General features: G+C 50.4%; 3 protein-coding genes across 7 annotated transcripts in view; 1 reads left to right on the top strand and 2 right to left on the bottom strand.

Annotated features, from left to right (window-relative positions):
- Window positions 1–7,663, bottom strand: part of Slc39a11 (solute carrier family 39 member 11) — a 438,334-nt gene extending 430,671 nt beyond the window's left edge. Inside the window, exon 1 of one of the 2 annotated variants that reach the window (XM_052196137.1) lies at window positions 7,547–7,663. The gene's annotated coding sequence lies outside the window, so the exon portion shown is untranslated. The remainder of the gene's footprint in view (window positions 1–7,546) is intronic. The other variant, XM_052196138.1, reaches the window with a different exon arrangement.
- Cog1 (component of oligomeric golgi complex 1) overlaps window positions 7,123–24,382 on the top strand; it is a 20,818-nt gene continuing 3,558 nt past the window's right edge. Inside the window, exons 1-14 of one of the 3 annotated variants that reach the window (XM_052196129.1) lie at window positions 7,123–7,480; window positions 9,467–9,708; window positions 9,832–10,013; window positions 10,151–10,321; window positions 12,225–12,381; window positions 13,066–13,276; window positions 14,135–14,923; window positions 15,500–15,646; window positions 15,846–16,007; window positions 16,752–16,879; window positions 17,542–17,650; window positions 18,623–18,732; window positions 18,805–18,883; window positions 19,866–20,060. In XM_052196129.1, the coding sequence (XP_052052089.1) occupies window positions 7,166–7,480; window positions 9,467–9,708; window positions 9,832–10,013; window positions 10,151–10,321; window positions 12,225–12,381; window positions 13,066–13,276; window positions 14,135–14,923; window positions 15,500–15,646; window positions 15,846–16,007; window positions 16,752–16,879; window positions 17,542–17,650; window positions 18,623–18,732; window positions 18,805–18,883; window positions 19,866–20,006 (2,943 nt within the window). In that variant the 5' untranslated portion in view covers window positions 7,123–7,165 and the 3' untranslated portion in view covers window positions 20,007–20,060. The other 2 variants (XM_052196130.1, XM_052196131.1) reach the window with 2 other exon arrangements.
- Fam104a (family with sequence similarity 104 member A) overlaps window positions 20,569–24,382 on the bottom strand; it is a 21,469-nt gene continuing 17,655 nt past the window's right edge. For both annotated transcript variants that reach the window (XM_052196145.1, XM_052196146.1), the window contains exon 3: window positions 20,569–21,197. In XM_052196145.1, the coding sequence (XP_052052105.1) occupies window positions 20,955–21,197 (243 nt within the window). In that variant the 3' untranslated portion in view covers window positions 20,569–20,954. The remainder of the gene's footprint in view (window positions 21,198–24,382) is intronic.

Here is a 24,382-nt window from a genome sequence, read left to right as displayed (position 1 = left end):
GCTGATTTACACAGCAGTTCTGCTATTTCCCCATGATTGGGAGCAAATTAAAAACCTCCCTGCCCCATAAAGATAAGACGCAGGAGCAGCTCTGCACACTGATGAACGGGGAGAGCAGAGTGAGGGTGCTGCACAGTGAAGCTTGGTCAGTGTGAGCCTTCGTCATGTGACCTGCGGTAGTCCAGGCTGCCTTCCCAGCCTGGGGTGATCTGGCAAAAGGAACAGCAAGGATGAAGGCCTTAGGAGGGAGGGACCAAGCCTCAGCTTCCAGAACCAAAGACCAGGGAGGATGCTGATGGAGGGAGGAAGGAGGATGGAGGAGGAAGGAGGAGGAGGGAGGACAAAGAAGGAGGAAAGAGGAGGAGGAAGTAGGAGAAGAAAGGAGGGAGGAGGAGGAGGAGAAAAGGGGAGGACGAAGGAGGGAGGAAGGAAAGAGGAGGAGAAAGGAGAAGAGAGGAGGGAGGAAAAACAGGAAGGAGGAGGAAGGAGGAAGAAAAAGAAGGAGGAAGAGGAGAAGACTGGGCTTTGAAGGTCTTCACCGTTGTCTCTGACAAAAAGAAAGGATGGCCTGGTTTTGTGCGGTAGATATTCGAGGCCATAACCATCCGAAGAAGTGAACAGAGCCGATCGGCTGGCTTTTGCAGCAAGGAGCAGGAACTAAAGGGGAGCAGAGTAGAAACTGGAGGAATTGCAGGGTGATTCTGGTTCCACGGAGACCATGGCGACTTGATTCACTGTGGTAAAAGCAGAGACGAGAAAGACCGGGCCCATGAGCCAGGGCTGGTAAATGACATAGGCCCCACCTGCTGGGGCATGGCCACTCCCAGGCAAGCATCTACTGCCCATGGTAGTTTTACATGGTCGTGGTTTTGACTGTGGCTATGCCACAGAGACCATGGGAGCTGCTGAGCCCTTAGCTCGATCCCCAGCACCACGTGAAATAGGTCGGTTGTGCGTGCCTATAATCCCATTGCACTAGAAGGAGAGGCAAGAAAATGAGAAGTTCAAGGTCATCCTTGGCTATGTAATAAAGTTTGTGGCTGGCCTGGCCTCCAGGAGATCCCACCTCCAAAAAAAATGACAGCTCTGAGGCCATTCCCAAAGTTCTCTTCTATTCCTCCTGCTGGAAGTGAAGCTGGATGGAAAGGTGCAAGAGGACAAGCCAAGGTCGACCCTGAATGTTCCTGCAGCATCCAGCACACCGCTAGTCCACACCGCTAGTCCACACCGCTAGTCCAGGAGCATGCACAGCCCACACAAAGGGAGGACCGAGGACCCAGGGAGCTCAGACATGCAGGCTCCTTCACCAGAGAGGTGCTGGCCTAGCTGTTGGTGGAAGGAAATCTCTCAGGTATCTGCAAACAGCCAAGTCAATCACCAGCCCCTTCTACCACAAATGTCGCCTCCAGCAGACACAGGTTGATAAACGTTGCTATAAAGATAAGATGTCAAGACGGCAAGCCTCCATCTCACTGGCCTCTCCGACCAAGAGTAAACACCCAACGTCTGAATCCCACTGGGCACGCGTGTAGAATGCAGCCTTCTGTGCGACCCAGCAGGGCTTTCACTGACAGGGTTTATCCTCTGCTTCCTCGACACCATTCCCCTCTACCCCCTCTTCTCCTTTCTTGCTTCCTTCTTTAGCCAGAGCTAAATTTCTGCTCCACTTCAAGTGAGGCTGTCTCTCTCCCTGATTATCTCCCATCTGAGCATGCATAAGATGTGACTACCATTCCCTCCACAGAAGGAACAGGGGCACAAAGATCACAGGTTCCCCCTCTCAGGTCTATGTATACATGCAGGGACACAGCCATCTCATATCTAAGAGGAGTTTGGGATGGGTTGGAGCCGGATCTGGATGAGATCACTCTCTAGCGCACGTATTTCTACATGCCTTTTCCTGTGCATCCTTTATGTATAGGTATATACATATATGTATTATGTATATATAACCTAAATGCATGACATATTTCCAAAGCATTGGCTGGGTCATTTTGAATGAGAGCCAGAGTTCCTGGGACCATTTCCCAGGCCTCTGGTCACAGACTGCAGCAAGGAGGAGACATAGTATCTGTAAAAATCTGTTAAAAAACCTGTGTTCATTTGCTTCCTGTGACTGTAACAAAATACCCGAAGCAAATAACTTATAAAGAGAAAAGGGCTACTTTTTATCCAGTTTGAGTGATTGGTTGAACCCATTGCTTTAGGCCTGAAATGAGGCAGCCCATCGCAGTGGGAGGACATCACATCACAGTTGGAACACATCACAGTGGGAGCATATCACAGTGGGAGCACGTCGCTGTGGGAGCACGTAGCAGAGAAGGGCACGCACCTCACGGCCAGAAAGCAAAGAGCAAGCAAGGAGGGGATAAAGATCTCACAGTCCTCTTCAAGGGCATGCTCTCAATGACCTAAGAGCTCACATTAGACCCCACATCCCAGAAAGACCATCTTAGGAAGAAAACCTCTTGTCTGGAGGACCTGAGGGGGACACTCAATGTCCAAAGTACAGCAAGATTTTTCTCTTTTAAGGATTATTCTGTCTAGTTTTCCAGATTTTCTATTAAACGTAAGGATGAGGAGCTGGAAAGTTGGGTCAGCAATCATTAGCACTGGCTGCTCTTGGATTCTGTTCCCAGCATCCACATGGTGGCTCCCAAACTCTGTATGCAACTCGGGGTTCTGGCGCCCTCTTCTGGCCTCTGTGGGTACTGCATGCATATGGTGCACTGACATACACACAGATACCCACATGCATAAATTAAAAATAAGTTTTTTTTTTAAAGGAAGAGCCAAGCAAGGTGACACATGCCTATGACCCCAAAGCATTCACGAGGCCGAGGCAAGAGAATTTCATTCTCAAGGTCAACCTAGAGCTATACAAGGGAACCCTGTCCCTTCTCCACACACCCAAACCACAAAAACAGAAACACAAGCGTGACCTCTCACACCTGCAACCCTAGCACTTGGGAGGCTAAAGCAGGAGTGTTGTTATGGATTTCAGGCTACGGGCTACATGCTGAGCTGCAGACCAGCCTGAGGGGAAGAGCAAAAGAAGCTGAGGATAAGTCTTTCCCTTCAGAGTCCTCAGTGAGACAAGGGTACATGTGCACAAGCCTAGAGAAAAACACGGTATGTCCCCAGCTAGGAGAGGCAGCCCTCCCTCTAATGTCCCTATACTTGCCCAGCAGGTATTGCCACACCTCCCCACTGTGTCAGTACAACAGCAGTGATCTCAGCTGAACAGTGTGGGGACCCTATAAACGCTGGTCAGTGGGGTCATCTTGACGTTCTGAAATCTTTCCTTAAAGCTAATCAGGAGACTTCAGCAAAAGATAAGGACCTCTAGAGTCGAGCTGACCGACAAGTCTCTGAAGACAAGTGTCCCTTTTTGCTTTTTTGTGGCTCAGATCAAACATTCTGGCCACAAACAACTTGGGGAATTATTTCATCATACAGAGAGAGAATCTCTTGTTGCCTGTAGGGAAGCATTACCTGTCAATTAAAAAACTCGTGGGGGCTGGAGAGATGGCTCAGCGGTTAAGAGCACTGACTGCTCTTCCGAAGGTCCTGAGTTCAATTCCCAGAGATTACATGGTGGCTCACAGACATCTGTAATGGGGTCTGGCGCCCTCTTCTGGAGTGTCTGAAGACAGCAATGATGGTATGCTCATATGTAATAAATAATCTTTAAAAATAAAGCGTCCAAGTCTTTATTTTGGGAAGGGGGGGGGTCAGGGGGCATGCGTGGAAAAGCCCATGGTTACAATCTTTCACTTCCGGATCACGATCAGTCACTGAGAGAAGTCAGGTCAGGAATGCAAGGCAGGAACCATGGAGCAGAGACCATGGAAGAACACTACTTTCCGGCTTGCTTACCTTTCTTAAGAGTTTTTAGAGTTTTGTTTTGTTTTTTGAGACAGGGTTTCTCTGTGTAGCCCTGGCTGTCCTGGAACTCACTCTGTAGACCAGCCTGGCCTCGAACTCAGAAATCCGCCTGCCTCTGCCTCCCACGTGCTGGGATTACAGGCGTGCGCCACCACTGCCCGGCTTGCTTTCCTTTCTTATAGCGCCCGAGCCCACCTGCCTAGGAGCGGCAAGACTCCGTGGGCTAGGCCCTCATATGTCAGTCAGCCATCTTACAAAGTGCCTCCCAGACACGCCCACAAGCCGACCTGAGCAAGGCAGTTCATCCGTGAGCATCACCCCTCTCGGGTGACTCTAGGTGCAGCTGACACTGACATCAGGCTTGGTCACTGAGCGGCGTGGTGACCTCCGCTAGGTTCCTCAGTCCCACGGAACCTTAGCTGTCTGGGATGCCACCTCTGCGCAGGACCCTTGTGAGAACCAGAGAGGACGGATGCAAAGGGCCAACGATGCTCGAAACGACAGCCAGGGTTATGGAGGGATGCCTCTGTGATGTCAAGGGCTACGACTTAAAGGGCTAAGCTGGAAGGAAGAAAGCCTGATACTAGGACTCAGACTGAAGGGGCTGGAGAGATAGCTGGAGCGCTGGCTGCTCTTTTTTTTTTTTTTTTTTTTTTTTTGGAGACAAGGTTTCTCTGTATAGCCCTGGCTGTCCTGGAACCCACTCCGTAGACCAGACTGGCCTCGAACTCAGAAATCTGCCTGCCTCTGCCTCCCAGAGTGCTAGGATTACAGGCGTGCGCCACCACTGCCCAGCGCTGGCTGCTCTTACAGAGGACTGGAATTTGGTTTCCCCACTCAGTCTCAGGTGAATTCAGCTCCAGGGAATCTGAACCCACTTCTGGTCTCTATAGGCACTGTGCAAACATGCCCAGACACTCACACACCCACACTCATTAATAATAATAATTTTATGATATTATAATAATTAATATAACTAATAGTATTATTATTATTTAAATTAAAATCAAAGCTTCATTCAACACATACCTACATCTGGTCATAAACTGAACTAAGTTACAGCAGCACCCCTGAGCTTCCTACTAGCTTAAGCAAACTGTCCCCAACAACCCAGCACAGTGCCTGCTCTAGCTGCTTGGGCTGAGCTCTTGGCCCAGTTGCTGGTTTGGATAATTCTGGCTGATAGGCAGACAGCGTCGGAAAAGGAGGGGGCCACAGAGGCTTAGAGAGCAGAGCCAAGGGCACACCTCCCACCGGCCTGGGGAGCTGTTCCAGTGCCCAGGCAGAGAAGACATCTGGAAACGGCCCCAGCACCAGTTCCTTCAGCGGGAAGAGAGGCAACAGCGGCATCTTCAGGCAAGTCTGTTGAACTCAGCCAAGGAAACGGCACCAAAGACACAAAAGATGGGAAAGCAAATGCCGGGCTCAAAGCACCTTGGGCAGAAGGGCCTTTGCCGAAGAAGCCTTCACACAGGAAGCCCCTGGTCCGGCATGAACTGATTCGTAGCCTGTCATGTTCCCCTCAGTGTAGGAAAGGTGTTAGCTAACTCTTGTGAACCTGGAAGATTGAGGAACAAGTGTTAGGATCCCAGGGCAAGCTACAGACCACAGTTCTGACTTTCAGAGACAACAGGCATATCAGTAAGACTGAGCCGCTCTGGGCAGGATGCGTAACTAAGCTGAGGAGACAGGAGCAAAAAGAGGGAGGACGTTCCCAGTATCACAGGGTGACCCAACTGTAGATACCCGTCACCAGCACTGGCACTTGAAACTACAGCTGCAGCCACTGTCCCTGCCACTTCTGCACAGTAGATGTGGGTGATACCTGGACTCCACTAAGATGAAATCCCCGCACCAGGGCATCGCTGCCCCCAAAGGCCCAAGAAGGTCTTGTGGACCAGTCCCAGGTCCCAGGCTAGCACAGTAGGTGCACGAAGTCCTGGGGAACGTTTGTGCCAGACAGAGAACCGCTCCCCAAACACAGAAGACCAAAGACCGATTCTGCAGATAAAGCAGCCTGCAGACTGAGATACAGAAAGGACTGCACGTTACAGCTGCGCCACCAGGGGGCGCGCTGTACTGGGGGAACTCGGACACGTAGGCAGTATCTCGAGCCAAGTAGCTAAGCTTATGAGTTCTGAGACACCAACCCCTTTCCTCACGGTAAATAAAATCCCCCGGCTTCTGTTATGCACAGAGCAGAAACTCTTCTTGCTAGAATGTCGTAAGTAAACCCCGTATTTAGCTATTGCTGTGGCATTTGCCTCGAAGTAGTGACAGTGGTGAATGGAAAAGTCAGGGGCTGTGTGTGTGGTGCAGGGCTGCTGAGCTCACATTACTGTTTTCTTTGCGTTAACAAAGGTATGAATTCTTCAACAGCAAACCTTTCAGAAACGAAGGGTTCTGAATGGACTTATGACCAGCAAGCCAGAATGTCCAGGTTTTCTTACTGGGTTAATCTAAGGACGTCCAATCCTCTGGCATTGTGGACTCCCCACTGGTCTCCATCGCAGGAGGACTGTAACAGGGAAACCCATTTTGTGGCTACTAAATAATATTTAAATAAAACAGAAGACCCAGGTAGCCTTGGGACTGCTCACAAGGTGGATCACAGCCATCACTCAGATCTCCAGCCGGCGAGTCCAGAAAGATTAGGAAAGCGTCCTAAGGTCCAGGCCTGGTTGATAAGATGGTGTGTCGAGGGCAAAAGCATGCGTGCATGTAAGACTGACAGTAACACGACCAGAGGTGCGTCTTTACTATAATGAGCCACCCCTGTGAAGCTCTTCTCTCCTCAGGAAAGGGGTTAGGTTCGACTCAAGGGGCTCCGGGTCACTAAGACTCTGGCCAACAAATACCGGTTCAGCTCTGCAACCTTAACGACTTCGCTTTTCTAAGGAAACAAGCGCTCAGGATAGGCGAGATGGCACAGCAGGCAAAGGCGATTGCCGCCAAATCCGAGAAAAATCCCATCTAAAATTCTAAACTGAGATCCTCGTAGCAAGAGTGAGCCTCCTGCAACTTGTGACCTCCACGCGCATCTGTTTCTGTCACACGCACACCCCCTTACACAGGGTGAGAATGGGGAGGAAGAGGGAAAGGGAGGTTATAATAGTAAGAAATAAGTTTTCAAGAGCAGCACTGCCACCGAGGCTCAGTCCCTGGGACCACCGCGGCTCCCGACCTGGCGGAAGCACTTCCGCCCCCATCCATGATGGCGGGAGGGCGGGGCGGGGCTGGCAGGCGGAAGCGGCCGGCGGATCCCAGGCTCAGCACCATGGCGGCGGTGGCCGCCTCCTCCGCGCTGAAGCGGCTGGATCTGCGTGATCACAACGCGCTCTTCGAGACTCATGGAGCGGAGGAGATCCGCGGGCTGGAGCGCCAGGTTCGAGCCGAGATCGAGCACAAGAAGGAGGAGCTGCGGCAAATGGTGGGCGAGCGGTACCGCGACCTGATCGAGGCGGCGGACACCATCGGCCAGATGCGCCGCTGCGCCGAGGGGCTGGTGGACGCCGTGCAGGCCACCGATCAATACTGCGCCCGCCTCCGCCAGGCCGGCACCGCGGCGCCCCGGGTCCCACGGGCCCCGCAGGTCAGTCCGGGATCCGAACCTGCCACGTCCCTCCGCCCCCGCCGCCCGGCGGACCCCACCCCTCACCTTCCGCCGGAGGAGCCCGCCCCTCACTCCGCCGTACGCTCCGGGGAGGCGTCTGCGGGCCTTCCTCGGGACGCTGGTCCGCTGCCGATAAGTCAGCCGGCCTTTTGCTCCAGGAGCCTTTCCCGGACTTCCGGACGATTCCCTCGCCTCCCGTGGGTTCCCTGCGCTCTCCTTCCCTTTTAACTGAAAACGCCAGGGGTCTCTCGACAGTCAAGAACACATCTCTCCCTCGCTCACACTTTCCTGTCAAAGTCATTCTTTCCTCATCCCACCCTGCGCCCGAGCTTGGAGGACCGGGGGAGGGTAGCCTCAGCCGTCAGGCTCTCCCCATGTTAATAGGTGAACAGTTTCATTTTAGGCAACGAAGGCTGGTTTAGAAAATTCAGGCCATCCTGACAGCCTCCCCTGGAACATCCTAACATTGGATGTCTGCCTAGGATTGAGCAGAGGGCGCGGAGGGTGTGAATAGCTTTAACACAGGAGAGCTTACTATAACAAAAGAAAAAAAATTACAAAAGCACACAAACCCATATGTAGAGCCAGCTTTCTCGTGCTACCTGGGTGTCAGAAAACCCAAGCCAAAAAACTAGGGTCGTATAATGAACGTACCCAAAGATAGGCCAAACTGTGTCAGCCTATCATTCCCCAAGCTATACATTAAGTACAGTCTCTCTTCTCAAACAGACTTAGCTGGCTAGCTTCAACTGTGTAGGCCTAGTCTTAGAAATGTGTTGATTTTTGCCAGGCGGTGGTGGCGCATGCCTTTGATCCCAGCACTTGGGAGAAAGAGGCAGGCAGATTTCTGAGTTCGAGGCCAGCCTGGACTACAGAGTGAGTTCCAGGACAGCCAGAGCTATTCAGAGAAACCCTGTCTCAAAAAACCTTTAAAAAAAAAAAAAAAGAAGAAGAAGAAGAAAAAGGAATGTATTGATTTTCATAGTTATGGCTGATGCATGCATAACTATGGGATGCCTTCTCCATTCAAATCATAAACAGGAGTTTCCCAGTCCTTTCCTGGAGTTTACGAATTTTTTAATATGAATAATTTAGAATGGCAGTAGAAGATAGTTTAGCATAAAGGTGGTTAGTCACCAAAATAATAATAGTTCTGAAGGAAGAAGTGCGTTAGGTGTGACTCCTCCCCAATAAGGACAACAGATTTGGAACACTGACATCTCCGGCCAGCTATGCAGCTGTAACAAAATATGTAACGCTGGATAATTCATGAAGAATAAACATTCATTTCCCCGCAGTAATGGGCCTGGGAAGTCCGAGATCAAACTGTTAGCTTCTGATGTTTGTTGGGGGCCTGCTTGCCTCCCAAAGCAGATGGGGAGGAACACAAAGAGCCAGAGCTAGCCCCCTCCCTTGCCCGCACCCCACTACTGAAGACGGACTGGCGGTGAGAGGTCGGTGAGAGGCCTGGAGACTCAGCCAGATGAAGGATCTGGTGCAGGGTGGGAAAGAACAATCAACAAGAAATCTCTGGTGAAGAGGAAGGAGGAAGCAGGAAGCGTGTATGAGGCCTCCCTTCCACCTAGAACCAGATGGGGAGGTGCCCCGCCCTCCTACCGAGAACCAGATGGTGAGATGCAATTTGGTCAGACCTCAGTGCCCTGCAAGCTGAGTGGCACTAAGTGTAATTTAATGAAAACGTCAGGTGTTTTGGTTTTTTAAAGACAGGGTTTGTCTGTGTAGTCCTGGCTGCCCCGGAACTCTATGTTGACCAGGCTGGCTTCTTTCTAACTCACAAGAGATCCGCCGGCCTCTGCCTCCTGAGTGCTGAGATTCAAGGTGTGTGCTACCACACACGGCAACGATTCAGATCTTAAAGCATTCCCCACCGTCTCCCACACCTTCTCCCCCACGCCTGTGTAAACGGAGCTGTGTTCACTCTTTCGATGGTCTTGTGCCCTTCAGCCACAACCACAGTCCGAGAAATTCTACAGCATGGCCGCCCAGATTAAGCTACTGCTAGAGATCCCCGAGAAGATCTGGAGCGCCATGGAAGCCTCACAGCACCTCCAGGCCACCCAGCTCTACCTGCTCTGCTGTCACCTGCATAGCCTGCTGCAGCTGGACTCCTCTAGCTCCAGATACAGCCCCATCCTCTCGAGATTTCCCATCCTCGTCCGGCAGGTGGCAGCAGCCAGCCACTTCCGGTATGTTTGGTTAGCCCCAGGACTCACTCAACCCCTACAGGCAGGGGTAGGGTCTGTCTGTCTTTTCTCCTTATACACTGAGCCACTTCACTACGCCTTGCTGATCTTTGTGAGTCTTTCTAGGTCAACTATTTTGCACGAAAGCAAGATGCTGCTCAGATGCCAGGCCGTGTCGGACCAGGCTGTGGCCGAGGCCCTGTGCTCCATAATGCTCCTGGAGGAGAGCTCTCCCCGCCAAGCCCTCACAGACTTCCTGTTGGCCAGAAAGGCGACTATTCAGACACTCCTGAACCAGCCTCATCACGGTGGGTGTGCTTGTCTCAAAAATATGCTTCTTCCGCGGGGAATTGGTGCAGTGCGTCCCGAGGGAGTCCGAGGCAGCGTTCTGGGTTCGTCCTTGCTAACGGGGGACTGGTTACAAGAGGGTGCCTTCTTCTTACAGGTGCTGGCATCAAGGCCCAGATTTGCGCTTTGGTGGAGCTGCTGGCTACCACGCTGAACCAGGCACATGCCCTCTTCTACACTCTACCAGAAGGCGTGCTGCCTGACCCATCCCTGCCCTCTGGCTTGCTTTTCTCTACCCTGGAGACAGTCACAAGGCAGCATCCCACGGGTGAGCTTGTCACCTTGTCCCTCATGCATTCAACTGATCTGCCATTTCCCAGCCACTGCGCCATGCTCTGGCGGGGTAAAATCAGTGAGCCGGGAACATTCAGACCCCTGCTTTGCGGATCTCGAAGCTTAGTTGTAAAAGGAGGCGCTGAACCTTCCGAGGTACATGCAGGTTGCTGCTTGGTGTCTGCCATAGTTGATGCTGTGGATGCATGGTACCAGTTGCTTAGGAACGCTGGAAGGATCTCCCTAAGCCAAGGAGGACTTCCCCGGAAAAGTGATGTTAAACCGAACTGAAGGTCCAGGGGCGATAGCGTGTGACAGAGGGAAGAGAGAACCACGTAAAAAAGACGAGGTCCCGAGCCCTGAGATGAGGGTGTTGGTGTCACTGAGGAGCTGAAGAGCCGGCAGAAGGTTTTTAGAGTGAGGGGAGGAGCCAAGATGGCCGAGGCATGGCCAGGAGGCAGGGAAGGTGCAGCCAAATGGGAGGTTGGACCTTATTCAGAGATCAGAGCATCCTTCCATGGCCGCAGGCTTAGCGTGATCTTCTGCTGTATGTCCCCTCCACCCCGCATCTCATACTTCTTTGGAGTAGCATTTTTCCCAGTTACAATTTAAATATTTTTGTGGCAGTGGTGTCCTACAGGGCAGAGAGGTGCAGAGGGCTAACAGGAGGCTGTCACCGTGGCCCAGGGTAGACAGGATGAGGACTTGGGTTGGAAGGGGGCCAGTCAACCTCTGTTGAGAGGACTGGAGATGAAGGATCAGCAGGGGAGCACGTGGGAAGGGGTGTCCACGTGAACTAGAAGAGGAGCCGTTTGGGGAATAGGATGGGTTTCCATTTGCAGATGAGGCCCTGGAGAACACCGAGACCCTGAAATGGGCCTGAGGCGTGAGCCAGGAAGGTGTTCCCGCGGTCACCTGCCTACGGCATGGCAGCAGGTGGCAGCCGTGTACCCACAGGGATGGGTGTATCAGTGAGCAAAGGGACAGACCCCTGGAAGGGTAGGGCTGCAGGGTCAGGTGGAGCCATCCGTCGCATCAGCAAAGGCCGAAAGGAGGGCGTCCAGGCTCCTTACTACCAGGCGCTCATCTTTGAGTGAAGCCCCTTTCTTACGCCTTGAGACACACACCGCCCACCACCACCTTACCACCCCCATGCTGGGATGTACTGATTTATGCTTTTTGTAAAACATGAGTACTGACTGACCCGCCCCGGCATAGGAAACAGACATGCACACTCTGAGTGGCCTCCTCAAGGGTGCAGTGAAAGGCACTGGCCACGCCCGTAGGATGACCAAGAGGCTCAGCGCAGGACAGGTTATCAGCGGTTGTTCCCTTAGGTCTTCAGGCGACCTAGGATGCTAAGGGAAGGGAAACTTTCTTTGGCAACTTAGGCTCTGTTATTAAAACATCGATGACTGGTGGGCACAGTGGCATGCACCTGTAGACCTAGCTACTTAGAAGACTGAAGCGAGAGGACCACTGGGGCTCGGGCTTGGAGACCAGGCTAAGGGACATGGCAAGACCCCACCTCAAACACACACACACCCACACATGTGGGGTACGCATGTGCACACATGTACACACACACACACACACACACACACACGAAGACTATACAGCACTCCTCCCCCCATCCTTCCCTTTTTTGCCCTCCTTTCTCTCCTCCTGACCTGTACTGTTCTTAACCAGCAGCACAGCAGAGTGTAGGGCAGCTGCCATGAACAGAGACTGACATGCCCTGTACTCTAACCTCTTTTCAGTTTGACCCGCCTTCTCTAGGGTGGGTAGGATGGTGGGTGGTGACACATCTAGGTGTTTGGAAATACCCTCATGGGTTCGTAATTCTCACACTGCTGTTAAAGCCCCGCCTGGATTCTCCTCACTTGGCCTTTCTCTAGGAAAGGGCATTGGTGCCCTCCAAGGGGAGATGAACCTGTGTGGCTGGTTCAGACACCTGCCCGCCTCCGTTATCGAGTTCCAGCCTGTGCTACGGACCCTCGCTCATCCCATCAGCCAGGAGTACCTGAAAGACACGCTGCAGAAATGGATCGACATGTAAGCAGGCCAAAAGCACCGGAGCCTTCCAAGGGGCCACACCTGGGAGGCATAAGCTGGCTCTCAGCCGTGGGGCAACGTGCCACAGGTCTGCCACCCACCCAGGATACACTGCTTCCTTTGGATCCTTAGGACCTACGGAGGAGGATCAGGAAGCTGTTTTTTGCTGTGGGCTAGACAGAAGGCTCAGCAGTTAAAGAGCCCTTGCTGTTCTTCCAGAAGACTTGGGTTCAGTTCCCAGAGCCTGTAACGGGCAGCTCATGTCCACCTACCTAACGCCAACTCTAGGGGGAGGCTGTTGCATGTGACCTCTGAGGGCACCTCCATTAATGCTCTGAGCTTTGGTTTAATGTGTTGGCTCGGAAGCTGTGCCACAAAGCTCTAGACTAAAGCTGGCCTGCTGAGAGTGCCGCAGACGGCCAGCGTCCGTCCAGCTAGAAATGTGCCGGCATACTCAGGTTGGAGGTTCAAATGGAGTCTTAAGAATTTTTCCTAACAGTGATGTGAAAGCCACAAATGGAGGCCAGGTGTCCTGGCCCACGCCTTCAATCCTAGCATTCCAGAAGCAGAGGCAGACAGATCTCTTTGAGTTTGAGGCCAGCCAGGAATACATACCCAGACAACCTATCTTTAAAAACAAAGTCAGGAATCCAGTACAGCCTAAGGAGAGCGGTCTCATTACAGGTGCAATGAAGACATTAAAAATGGAATCGGCAATCTGCTTCTGTATGTGAAGAGCATGAAAGGGCTGGCAGGCATCAGAGACGCCATATGGGACTTGCTTACCAACGAGTCTGCCAGCCACAGCTGGGAGGTGGTGTGTCAACGGCTCCTGGAGAAGCCGCTCTTGTTCTGGGAGGACCTGACGCAGCAACTCTTCCTGGATCGGCTGCAGGTACAGTGGGCATCGAGTGGACCACCTCACCCTCGAGCCTCCTGTGGCCTTTGACTGTTAAAAAATTCCCTCATTTATTGAACATTTTCTTCCCCTATTTATTTGGTTAGTTGGTTGGTTGGTTTTTCGAGAGACAGGGTTTCTCTGTGTATCCCTGGCTGTCCTGGAACTCACTCTGTAGACCAGGCTGGCCTCGAACTCAGAAATCTGCCTGCCTCTGCCTCCCAAGTGCTGGGATTAAAGGCGTGCGCCACTGCCTGGCTCTTTCCCTATTTCTTACCAAACCTAGATCTCCTACGAGAGAAGGCAGCAGGTTGCTGTCGGACGCCCCGCAGTGCTGCTGTCCTTGCCCTTTGCCATACTGCGTTTTCAGAACTGGTTCTTTTTCTCCTCACTGTGACCAAATGGCTGGCAGAAATAACCTGAGGAACAGTGTATTAATTTAGCCCAGAGTTGTTTGAGAGTTCAGTGCATGATTGCTTGGCTGTTTTTGAGCCAGTAGTGAGACAGAACTCATGACCAGAGTATGTGGTAAAGACTCTTAACCTCATGGCAAACAGGGAGCAGATGGGATGGGGGTTGGGGGAGGGGGACAAAGATACAAATCCTCAGAACACACCCCAACGTCCTTGCTTTAGTTAAGCCCACTCCAAAAGTTGCCACAATCTCCCTAAGTAGTTCTACCAACTGAGAGCACTTGACACCCGAGCCTGTGTGGGCATTTCACAGTCAGGCTTTAAGTGGTCACTGTGAGTGTCGCAGAGAACGTTCTGAATGCCAGGATAAATTGCCATTTCAACTCATTTGGAAATTTCTGTTAAGTAACGATGCCTAAAACTCTGCCCTCGCTCTCTGTAGACGCTGACCAGAGAAGGCTTTGAATCCATCTCCAGCAGCTCCAAAGAGCTTCTAGTCTCAGCTCTGCAGGAACTGGAGACCAGCAACTCCGCATCCAATAAGCACGTCCACTTTGAGCAGAACATGTCTCTCTTCCTCTGGTCCGAGAGCCCCAACGACCTGCCTCCTGATGCCGCCTGGGTCAGCGTAACAAACCGGACTCAGTTTGCCAACAGTGGCCTCTCCATGAAAGCCCAAGCAATTAGTCCTTGTGTCCAGAACTTCTGTTCTGCCCTGGATTCTAAGCTGAAGGTTAAACTGGATGACCTCCTGGCCTACCTTCCCTCCAGTGACACACCATTGCTCAAGGATGCTGCCCTCATGCACCAGGCTAAGAACTCTGCCTTTGACAGATATGCAGATGCCGGGACCGTGCAGGACATGCTGCGTACTCAGTCTGTGGCCTGCATCAAGTCTGTTGTGGGCTGCATTCAGGCAGAGCTGCAGACCATTGAGGAAGTCACACAGGACCAAAAGGATGTCCTTCACAGCACCAAGCTGCACGCGGCCCTCTTCATGGCCAGACTCTGCCAGTCCCTGGGAGAACTGTGCCCTCACCTAAAGCAGTGTATTGTGGGAAAGTGTGGGGGTTCTGAAAAACCTGCCAGGGAGGTGAGGGCTCTGAGAAAGCAGGGAAAGGGGAAGGCTCAAGACGTCCTTCCCGGGCAGGCCCAGTGGCAGGAAGTGAAGGAAGCCCTGCTCCAGCAGAGCGTGCTGGCCTACCGGGTCTGGAGCTCCGCACTTGTGAAAGTGAGTCACGGGACGCCTTGGTCTTACACCAGTCTTGCTGTCCTCAGTGAGGTCTAGAGGCAAGTCATGCTTATCTTCATAGCTGCTGTAACGTCCAGGCAGCTCAGATGTAAGCTCATCCCTGTTCCTCAGCCTAGATTTTGTTCTGTTTTATTTTGTTTGAGACAGGGTTTCTCTGTGTAGCTCCGGCTGGCCTAGAACTCACTCTGTAGACCGGGCTGGCCTCCAACTCAGAAATCCACCTGCCTCTGCATCCCAAGTGCTGGGATTAAAAGCGTGCATCACCGCCGCCCAGCCACCTCAGCCTAGATTTTACAGCATGCTTTCTTTTCGCCAGGCTGGACAGGGAACCCTGCTTCTTGATTGTGTCAGTACCACAATCTTCTGCCAATCCCTGGGTCTCCCACAGGTGACACTTAGTGTCACCAAAGGGCTAGCAGCTGCTACTCCTGGCTGATTGTTAACTGGCTGGCAGAGTGCTGCTGGCTGCTTACCACCCACACACTGGTCATTCTAAACCAACACCACAAAGGCCCTGGGGAGCTGACTCGGCCATTCTCTTTTTTTTACCACTAGTTTCTGATTGGTGGATTCACTCGGTCATTGCTTCTAAGTGACGCTGGTTCGGTCCTGGCCACTGCCACCAATTGGGATGAACTAGAAATTCAAGAGGAGACAGAGTCGGGGAGCAGTGTCACGTCTAAGATCCGCCTCCCTACTCAGGTGAGTTCCTCCCGCTGTCACAGGTACTTGGGCTGCAGGAGGGAGCAAACTGCTCTGGGGAAGCAGAATGGTTTGGAAAGCCATTTGCATGTGTACCATCTGAACTGGAGAGGTCAGAGGTCAAGGCAAATGATTTAGTGAGGGCTGCATGTGGCCTGCTGGATGCAGTTAGCAATGTGGTGGTGTTCTCATCTTTCAGCCGTCCTGGTATGTGCAGTCCTTCCTGTTTAGCTTATGCCAGGAAGTTAATCGGGTCGGAGGCCATGCCTTGCCAAAGATCACCCTACAGGAGATGCTGAAGGCCTGCATGGCCCAAGTCATAGCTGCCTACGAGCAGCTCACAGAGGAAAACCAGATAAAGGTGGGTATCCAAACAAACGGACCTTTGTCTCGGATCTGGGTGGTTTGCTTAAAGGGTTCAGAATAGAATCATTGCCCAACCCAATGCCACGCTCCATGTTTTCAGGAGAGGTATTCACCTCTGCGGGATGACTGTCAAGGTCAGATGGCATCACAAAGTTCACTGTTCAGGGCTGGTGGTCAGGGTAAAAGCTTTCACAGTGAAGGGAGCTGAGTTTCACCCCAGTGCCACCATTTGTCCATACAGGCTCCGGGCAAGGCTTTAAACCCCTTGATTTACTCAGGGTCAACCGTGAGAGGGGGATGGCGGAAGCTATGGCACCGAGAGGTTCCCTTTAGGATGGATGGGGAGGTCCTAGCCTCTCAGCCTCCACTGCGCCTGTGCCTTTAACCCTTGACTCACCCAGTTTCACTGGGAACGTTTAAAGGCAGTGATCCTAATTTGGTGGAAGAATTCATTGATCTCTCCTGAGCCTCAGAATTCACGTACCTCTCCTCAGGCAAGAAGCCTTGCCTCTTTGCAATCGCCACCTTCATCTAGGAGCCTGCCTTTAAGGGCCGGGTCTCTTCCATGCTCTGAGATTTTAAGACCAGGGTTCCATTTAACACTATTGAGACAGACCCAGCCCTGTGGGCGTCAGTAGCACCTTCTGAAACTGCGCCAAGCTGTAGGACCAAGCGGAACCTTTAACCGTCCATGGAACCTTGTAAGAGTCACCCCTCACCAGCCAGCCTCCACTTGCAGAAAGAAGGGATGTTTCCAATGACCCAGAACCGAGCCCTGCAGCTCCTCTACGACCTACGCTACCTCAACATGGTTCTGACCAGCAAGGGAGAGGAGGTGACGAGCAGCCGGAGCAAGGCGGACTCCAGGTGACTATTCCTCCTCGGGCACCCCCCCACCCCCCAGACAGCCTCGTCCTGATGCAGCTAATGGACAGCACCCTACTTAGGAGGCATCCTCTTGGGATTTCCCTGTTTTATAGTGGTGGGAGAAGCCATACTTCAAGTCCAAGATTTAGATCTTTGTCCAGGCCAGCAGCAGTAAAGAAACATAATCTTGCGCTGTGCTAATAATATCTATAAGCTGAATGAATACTTGGGCAGCCCCGAGGCCATGCTAAAGGGAAGCAGCTCACTGTGGTGTCCTGTGCCTCTGCACTGTAGTCTGACGCCATCTGAGTCCTTTCCGTAGCGTGTGCCGGTGTATGGCTGCAGCTAAGCTAGACTGTCCGGAGATGCCCCCGAAGCCTGCCACATCCTGCACATTGATTAGGTTTCTTTTAAACAGCAAGTTGCTGTGTAACCAGTGGGTTAAATACTACCTGGTGAATGCATTGCACAGCTAGGTGAAGCCAGCAGAAGCCCAGTCCTGTTGGGAGTGGCAGGCTCGGACTGGACACAGCCTCCTGTCTGTCTAAGAACACTAAGCAACTCAGCCGGGTAATTCCCACCTGGGGTTACTGTCGTAGTAAAACCCTGCGGGGTTTGCTTCCTGTCCTGAAGTGTGTGGAATATGTTTAAACTTTTCCCAGAATTGAGAGACTGACCGACAGGCTGGAGGCCTTCATCGACCCTTTTGACCTGGATGTCTTCACACCGCATCTCAACAGCAACCTAAACCGCCTGGTACAGCGGACCTCAGTGAGTCGGGTCACAGCCATGCTCAGTGTAACCAAAGATGAGACTCAAGTGTTTTGGGTTCAGATTACAAACCTGCTAGAGTCCTCCTTGCAAAGGAGTGAAATTCAAAAAAAAAAAAAAAAGAGCCACTTCTAGAAGAGAATTAGCTGTGAACTGGGACAGCCGTGTTAGGAGGTAAGGGTTGGTGAAGTTTTATTTATATGGCCTCACAAAAAGGGACCATGGGTGCCAGTAGGATGGCCTGGTGTGTAAATGGAGGTGCCACCAACTGCCACCAGTTTCAGTCCCCAGGTCTGAAGACACTGAGCTCACAAAGTCATCGTCTGACGTTGTGTGTGTGTGTGTGTGTGTGTGTGTGTGTGTGTGTGTAGGTGAATGGACAGGCACAAGTATGCTCACATGCTCACGCGTGCTCTCTCACACAGAAGGAGGGAAGAGGGAGGGAGGAAGGGAGGGAATGAATAAATAAATGTGGGCTGGGCATGGTGGTGCACGCCTTTAGTCCCAGCACTCCAGAGGCAGAAGCAGGTGGATCTCTAGGAGTTGGCGGCCAGCCTGGTCTACAGAGAGAGTTCCAGGACAGCCAGGGCCACACAGGGAAACTATCTTGAAAAGTTAAAAAGAAAAAAAAAAGTGTAACTTTTAGAAAAGAACTACATGGCTTTGAGATTCTTGCCCATGGTACTAAGGACTAATTTTGAAAAAGGTAACATTTGGGACTGGCGATATGACTCAGAGGTATAGAGCACCGACTGTTCTTCCAGAGGTCCTGGTACCCTCTTCCGGCATTCAGGCAGAAAGATATATATATATATATATATAGATATATATATATATCTATAAAATAGACCTAAAAACAAAAAGTTAACACTTAAAAGTATATTCACCCAAACAATGGTTAAAATAACCCACAGTCAAGTGTGAGGGGCTCGCTCAGTGGTACCCCCCGTGCCCGTCGTTTCTCACCTGCAGGTTCTGTTCGGATTGGTTACTGGCACAGAGAATCAGTTTGCCTCCCGGAGCAGCACATTCAACTCCCAGGAACCCCATAACATACTGCCGCTGGCCTCCAGTCAGATCAGGTAAGTTGCTGAGGGGGCTATGCCGGGCCTGCTGCCTGTTCCCCACAGTGACATCTTCTTTCATGTCTTGAGGTTTGGACTCCTTCCGCTGAGCATGACAAGCACAAGAAAGGCCAGGGCAACCAGCAGAGGCATCGAAACCCAAGCCCAGGTCAGTGCCAAAGAGGCTCTTGTGCTCCTTCCAGCCCCCCTCCCCGACCTAGCTCCCCACCTCCCACCAGCTCTTTTAGAAATAACCAACTAGGCACCATGCGGCAATGCACTAAGGCTGCTTTTAATGGCGGCGCAATAAAGTACAAGGTTTCACTAGCTTGAGCTCATAGAAAGATGCCAATTGACTCGAGCAAACAGCCTCAAAATAGAAATATACCCAGAGCCAGACCGCAGGCTATGGAGACCACACAGCACACGATAGAGATGGCCTCTTGTATTCTATAGGGTGAGTGACTGTTGACTGGCGCCCGACACTGTGATCAGAGCATGAGAAGACCTTTGTCTTCAGATGGTCTCACCTATGGCTTTAGTTGGGTGGGAGATGGGAAGAAACGTGCTTCCTCGAGCACTGTTTTAATACATGTTTTGTTTCAGTAGGACACCGTCCATTAAGCCTGCCGGAGCCCTCCTGGGTATTTCTGGATTGTGTGGTGTACATGTGTGCTTGACAGCCTCTCTTCTCATAGCACTGTTTGCCTTACTGTTAGAATTCCAGTTATGTATCCTTTCCCACATTCCTTGCCAAAAACCCAGTAAGACCCTGCGTCCTCAGCAAAAAGCTGTTTTTAAAATCTGGAAACAGTCCCAAAAGGGGGAAAAAAACCCTACTTTCTGAACTGCTTCGTGACAGCAGTTCCTGTGTCACAGGGCTGGCCCCTCCATGCTGTGGCCCTCAGAGCAGGCCAGGGAAGGCATTGCATGTTCACTCTTCCTGGCATGGGCCTCCTCCAGACTGTAGCTGTGTCACATAGTAACCTGCTCTGGTCCAGTTGTCCCTCTTACATCTTTCTCACTAGAGCCATCCCCACGCCTCAGCGCTGTTGCCTGTGCTGTGTGGCCTCTGAGTGGGGTGCAGTGAAGGGGACAGGCAGGAGGCTATGGGTGCACGCTTAAGGCACTTCCCTCTTCATCTAATGCAGGTTGGCCCCCCGGCACTCTCCCGTGCAGGCGACCCGGTGGCACAGCCTGGCTCTTCATTCAGACAGCTTGCAGGCGAGGAAGACGACTCACCTGCACCTTCGCTATTCAAGCTTGCCTGGCTCTCTAGTATGACCAAGTAGCATGAGAACAGTGCCCAGGCTCTCTAAATAAATACTAGCGCATTGTTTTTCCTAGCGGTGCCTCTGCTCATGTTTCTACACCACACCAATCTTTCCAGTTCCGATGATAGGATGCGGCCCCCTGACAGGGCATGAGTTACAGCCTCACTCTTCCTTCAGCTATCAGGCAGCTTGTACTTTGTCTGCACTGACCACTGCCTTGGCTATGGGCACTACAAGGAGCTAGTAGCTAAGCTGTTAATACACAAGTCCGTAACAGTTCCTAGGTATGCCTTGACTTGGAGAACTGCAGTGTTCTCTATAGCGTTTAGGGTACAGACTAGAAGAAAATAGATACGGAAGTGATATTCTCCCTGGAAATTCAGATGTAAAATGGAGACAACTAGGAAAGGTGCTTAACTTCCACGGTCTACAGAGGGGGCGGCTGCTCTGTTCCAAGGGAGAGCATGTCCACAGACAGACATCTAAGAGGTAGTATGGCAGTTAGCGTCAGTGCAACACTGAGTCAAGCTTCCTATATTTAGGGAGAAAACTTACAGTTTTTTTTCATGGAAACTAGATATTCTTTACTAGTTTATTGAATTAAAAACCTTAAGACCCCGCCTTTTTAAGAGGCTCTCTACACACAGGACAGCATCTAGTTGACAGATGTGGAAATCAGTCAGAGGAGACTTCCTTATACACTGCCACGATGTAGATTTGATGCCTTTTCTCAAAAGAATCCTCTAAAAGAATCCTCTAAAAATTGCTCCCAAGCCCCTCTGAAATCGCAATAGTGCAGCAAAACCCCAGTAAACAGCTGCCTGCTGACCCAATACTCAAATATAGACTGAAAGCCAACAGGCATTTTTTTTTTCTGTGTGCAACTTTTAAAAACAAATCATTAAGTTGAAATATCCAATCTGCACAGTGCTGTCCCTTCACAGAAGGCAAGAAACTGCCGGAGCATCATGTCGGAGGCCGGCCTCGGTGCTGCAGGCTGTGAAAGTGAGCCTCCTTCAGGGTCTGGTTGATGTGGAAATAGAGGCCTTGGCACAGTGCAGACTGCTCAGGCATCGGCTGGGGGGTGCTGGGGCAGGATCCGGGGATGATGTGGCTCAGGCTGTTCTCTGGCCCACTGGCCCTGTCTGGGCTGTTGATGCTGCTGCTGCTGCTGCTACTGCTGCTCCCGCCGCTGTCGCTGCTCGAAGACTGTGAGGAAAAGAAAAGACAGGGTCCGACAATGAGTCGCGTACTAAGAGTCTTCTTTATAACAGCGGAACAAAGCCCCACTGTGTCCATGCCCACGCCTGCATATCCACTCATCTCTGGACAGTCACCTAAGATGGCTCCACTTCCTTGCCACTATGAAAAAGAAGGACAACGATAAACACAAATGTGTCTCTGTGGTGGGACACAAAGTCCTTTGAGTACATGCCCAGGAGTGGGCCATATGGCAAGGAAAACAAACACAGGAATTTTGCATGAAAATGGATGGATCTAGATAGTAATATCAGTTTCTAGATATGATCCCAGAATTCATGTGAGCCGTGGGCATAGCTTGTCAAAGTAAGGGATGGAGAGAAGGGGAACGTTTTAAGGAAGTGAGAAGGATGGTGTAAAGAAACATGGGAAAGGGACTCCTGAGCACGACACAGTAGAGGAGGTGAGAAAAGAAAACTCTCAAAAAGAATCTTGAAAAGCCATAAAGAAATGGTTACTGTATGCAGTCACAGACGCTGGCTTCACACACATAACTACCCAACAGCAGGAAGTGTAGGTCTAACCCAAGCAGGAACCTGGACCTTACCTCCAACTACAGCTTATTCCTTCGCTCCTCTGTGTGCTCAAACCATTCACCCACCATTTCCAGTCATCAAAGGTGGTTCTCAGCTAAGAGACAAATATCAGCTACCGTATGGGGGAAAGAAAAGGTATACCCATCCACAAACTCAGAACACAGGTAACCGAAAACCTGCATGTAAAATAACATCCTATAACCACTCAGTACACAAACTACACTAAAGAACTGGGCTGTCACTCCTGCTGCCACCATGTGGGTGTGTGCCTGAGTACGCACCATGTGTCCTCTAATGAGCAATGATCTCATCAAAGCAAACACACAGAAACATGTCTGCCTGTATTAAACTAGTGAATTTAATACTATTAACTAGTATTAAAGCTGCCTCTCCTTCTGAAAAGGAATTAAAACCTAAGGAAGGAGTGCAACCCTGAGCTGGTCTAGAATTTTGTCTGAAATTGGCCCTTTGCTATATCCAATGTATGTGCAACCCTGGTCTAGAATTTTGTCTGAAATTGGCCCTTTGCTATATCCAGTGTATGTGCCCTTGACGAAGGCTTTTGCTTTGAAATGTTTACATCTGCGTAAAGTCTACACAGGAGAGAAAAGACTGTAAAGAAAATAGACCAAATAGTTAAAAATTTATAAATTATAAAAGGTTATAAATGCTTTCCCCTACCCTCTCCCATCACTTTTTCTGTAAAACCATTATATATTTCACTTTAAGGACAGGTTTATAAAAGCTTCCAGATCTGTATTTCAAGATGACTAAGTTCTAGCTCTATGCACAAACACATACATAGCTAACTCATTGGAAACAAAGCGGTCACTGGTATATCCTAAACCCACTTCTCCGTAGGTGACCTGAGCTGTCACACATAGGCATATATACCCAGTGTTCACAAGGCGTGTCTGCCATTAAACTAGAACTCAAAAGGATTCTAAGAAGTCAGGTGGCAGAAAGGACTGGAGTTAATTTTCTTAAGCCTTAACTCAAAGCCAGCTGCAAAACAAAGTTTACAAAGGCAGGCCTTTCCAAGCTACCTTAACATCCTAGAGTGGGTCCCTGTACGTGAGAAAGCTGTGACTATTTAAGCAGGCCACCACCCTGGATCAGATCCACTCACAGAAAGCTCTTTCCTCCTAGTCTGCTTTCTTTACTATTTTTTGTTACAGGCACTTCCTGAAAATTAAGGCAAGAACTAGAATCCGTCTTTAGTAAGTCAAATTTGCATGTCTAATTATATGCATTTCAAACTGTAATAGCCAAAATGACACTCCAGAAAAGATGAAAGCTCAGTAACAGGTCAGGGGAGCTCTCCAACTTTTTTTAAGTATCCTTTAACTCACTGGTCTGGCTGGGGTTTCCTGAGCCGCTGGCCGTCCACTGTGTATACAGGCTGCCCTGGTATGCAGAGTGCTGCTTCTCCTCACGCCCCCATGGACAGGGATTACAGGATTAGCCACCATACCAATGCTCTAGTTCAATTATTTTGTTTCCTAGGTTCACTTTTAAATCTTGCAACTCTATTCATGGTGACATGGGTAAAATGTCTCACAAACAAACATCTAGCAGAACTGGTTACATTATAATGCATCTATTACAAATGTATCGCAAAATTATCCTCAGCATTACCAAATACCAAAAACCTACACATCTACAAAGTCTCTTTCTTTAGACTGAACCCTACATACAGTGTATGGGGCAGGGTTATTGTTTTATTTTTGTTTTCTTTTTTCTTTTTCTTGAGCTGGCAAGATGGCTTAGCAGATAAAGCCACTATTTGCTACCAAGCCTGACATCCTGATTTTAATCTCTGGGTCCCACCTGTTGGAAGAAAAGAACCAATTCCCTCAGAAGTTGTTCTTTACACATACACAATAAATAACTGTAATGAAAAATCTTTTTAAAAATATTTTCTTTTCCCCACACCTAAAGGTGGACATTTGGACACCGAGTTTTTAAAAGAGAGAGCATAAAGCTAGGTGGTTAGGAAGTGGAGCTGGATCTGTGAGGAGTTGGAGATTATAGGAAGTTGGGGATCAAAGCATTCTGCATGAAATTCTGAAAGAGTTTATAAAATATTTTAGTTTAAAAACAAACTTTATGGGGCTGGAGAGATGGCTCAGCGGTTAAGAGCACTGACTGCTCTTCCAAAGGTCCTGAGTTCAAATCCCGGCAACTACATGGTGGCTCACAACCATCCATAATGAGATCTGATGCCCTCTTCTGGGGTGTCTGAAGACAGCTACAGTGTACTTACATATAACAATAAATAAATCTTTAAAAAAAAAAGTGTAGAGTCATACAGCTCTGCACTCTCGTTGTCTTTGCTAGGACAGTGTTATTGTAAAGTCTGAATTTAAAAAAAAAAAAAAAGAACCAACTTTATCATATACATACTGTGCACATCAAAAAAATCTGGAAGACACGGGTAGCAAGGCATGTAGAATTTGGATTTTCTATATTATTTAATTAATTTTCCTTTTTAAAATTCCTGTGTGTGTGTGTGTGTGTGTAAGTTTATGTACACAACATTCAGGCAAAGCCAGGAGGCCACAGAGGGCATCGGATGCCCTGGACTGGAGTTACAAA

Source organism: Apodemus sylvaticus, chromosome 10 (genome assembly GCF_947179515.1).
Source record: "Apodemus sylvaticus chromosome 10, mApoSyl1.1, whole genome shotgun sequence".
NCBI classification, from domain to species: domain Eukaryota; kingdom Metazoa; phylum Chordata; class Mammalia; order Rodentia; family Muridae; genus Apodemus; species Apodemus sylvaticus.
The sequence above is the reverse complement of the archived record's forward strand: the minus strand, read 5'-3'. Positions and strand labels throughout refer to the sequence as shown.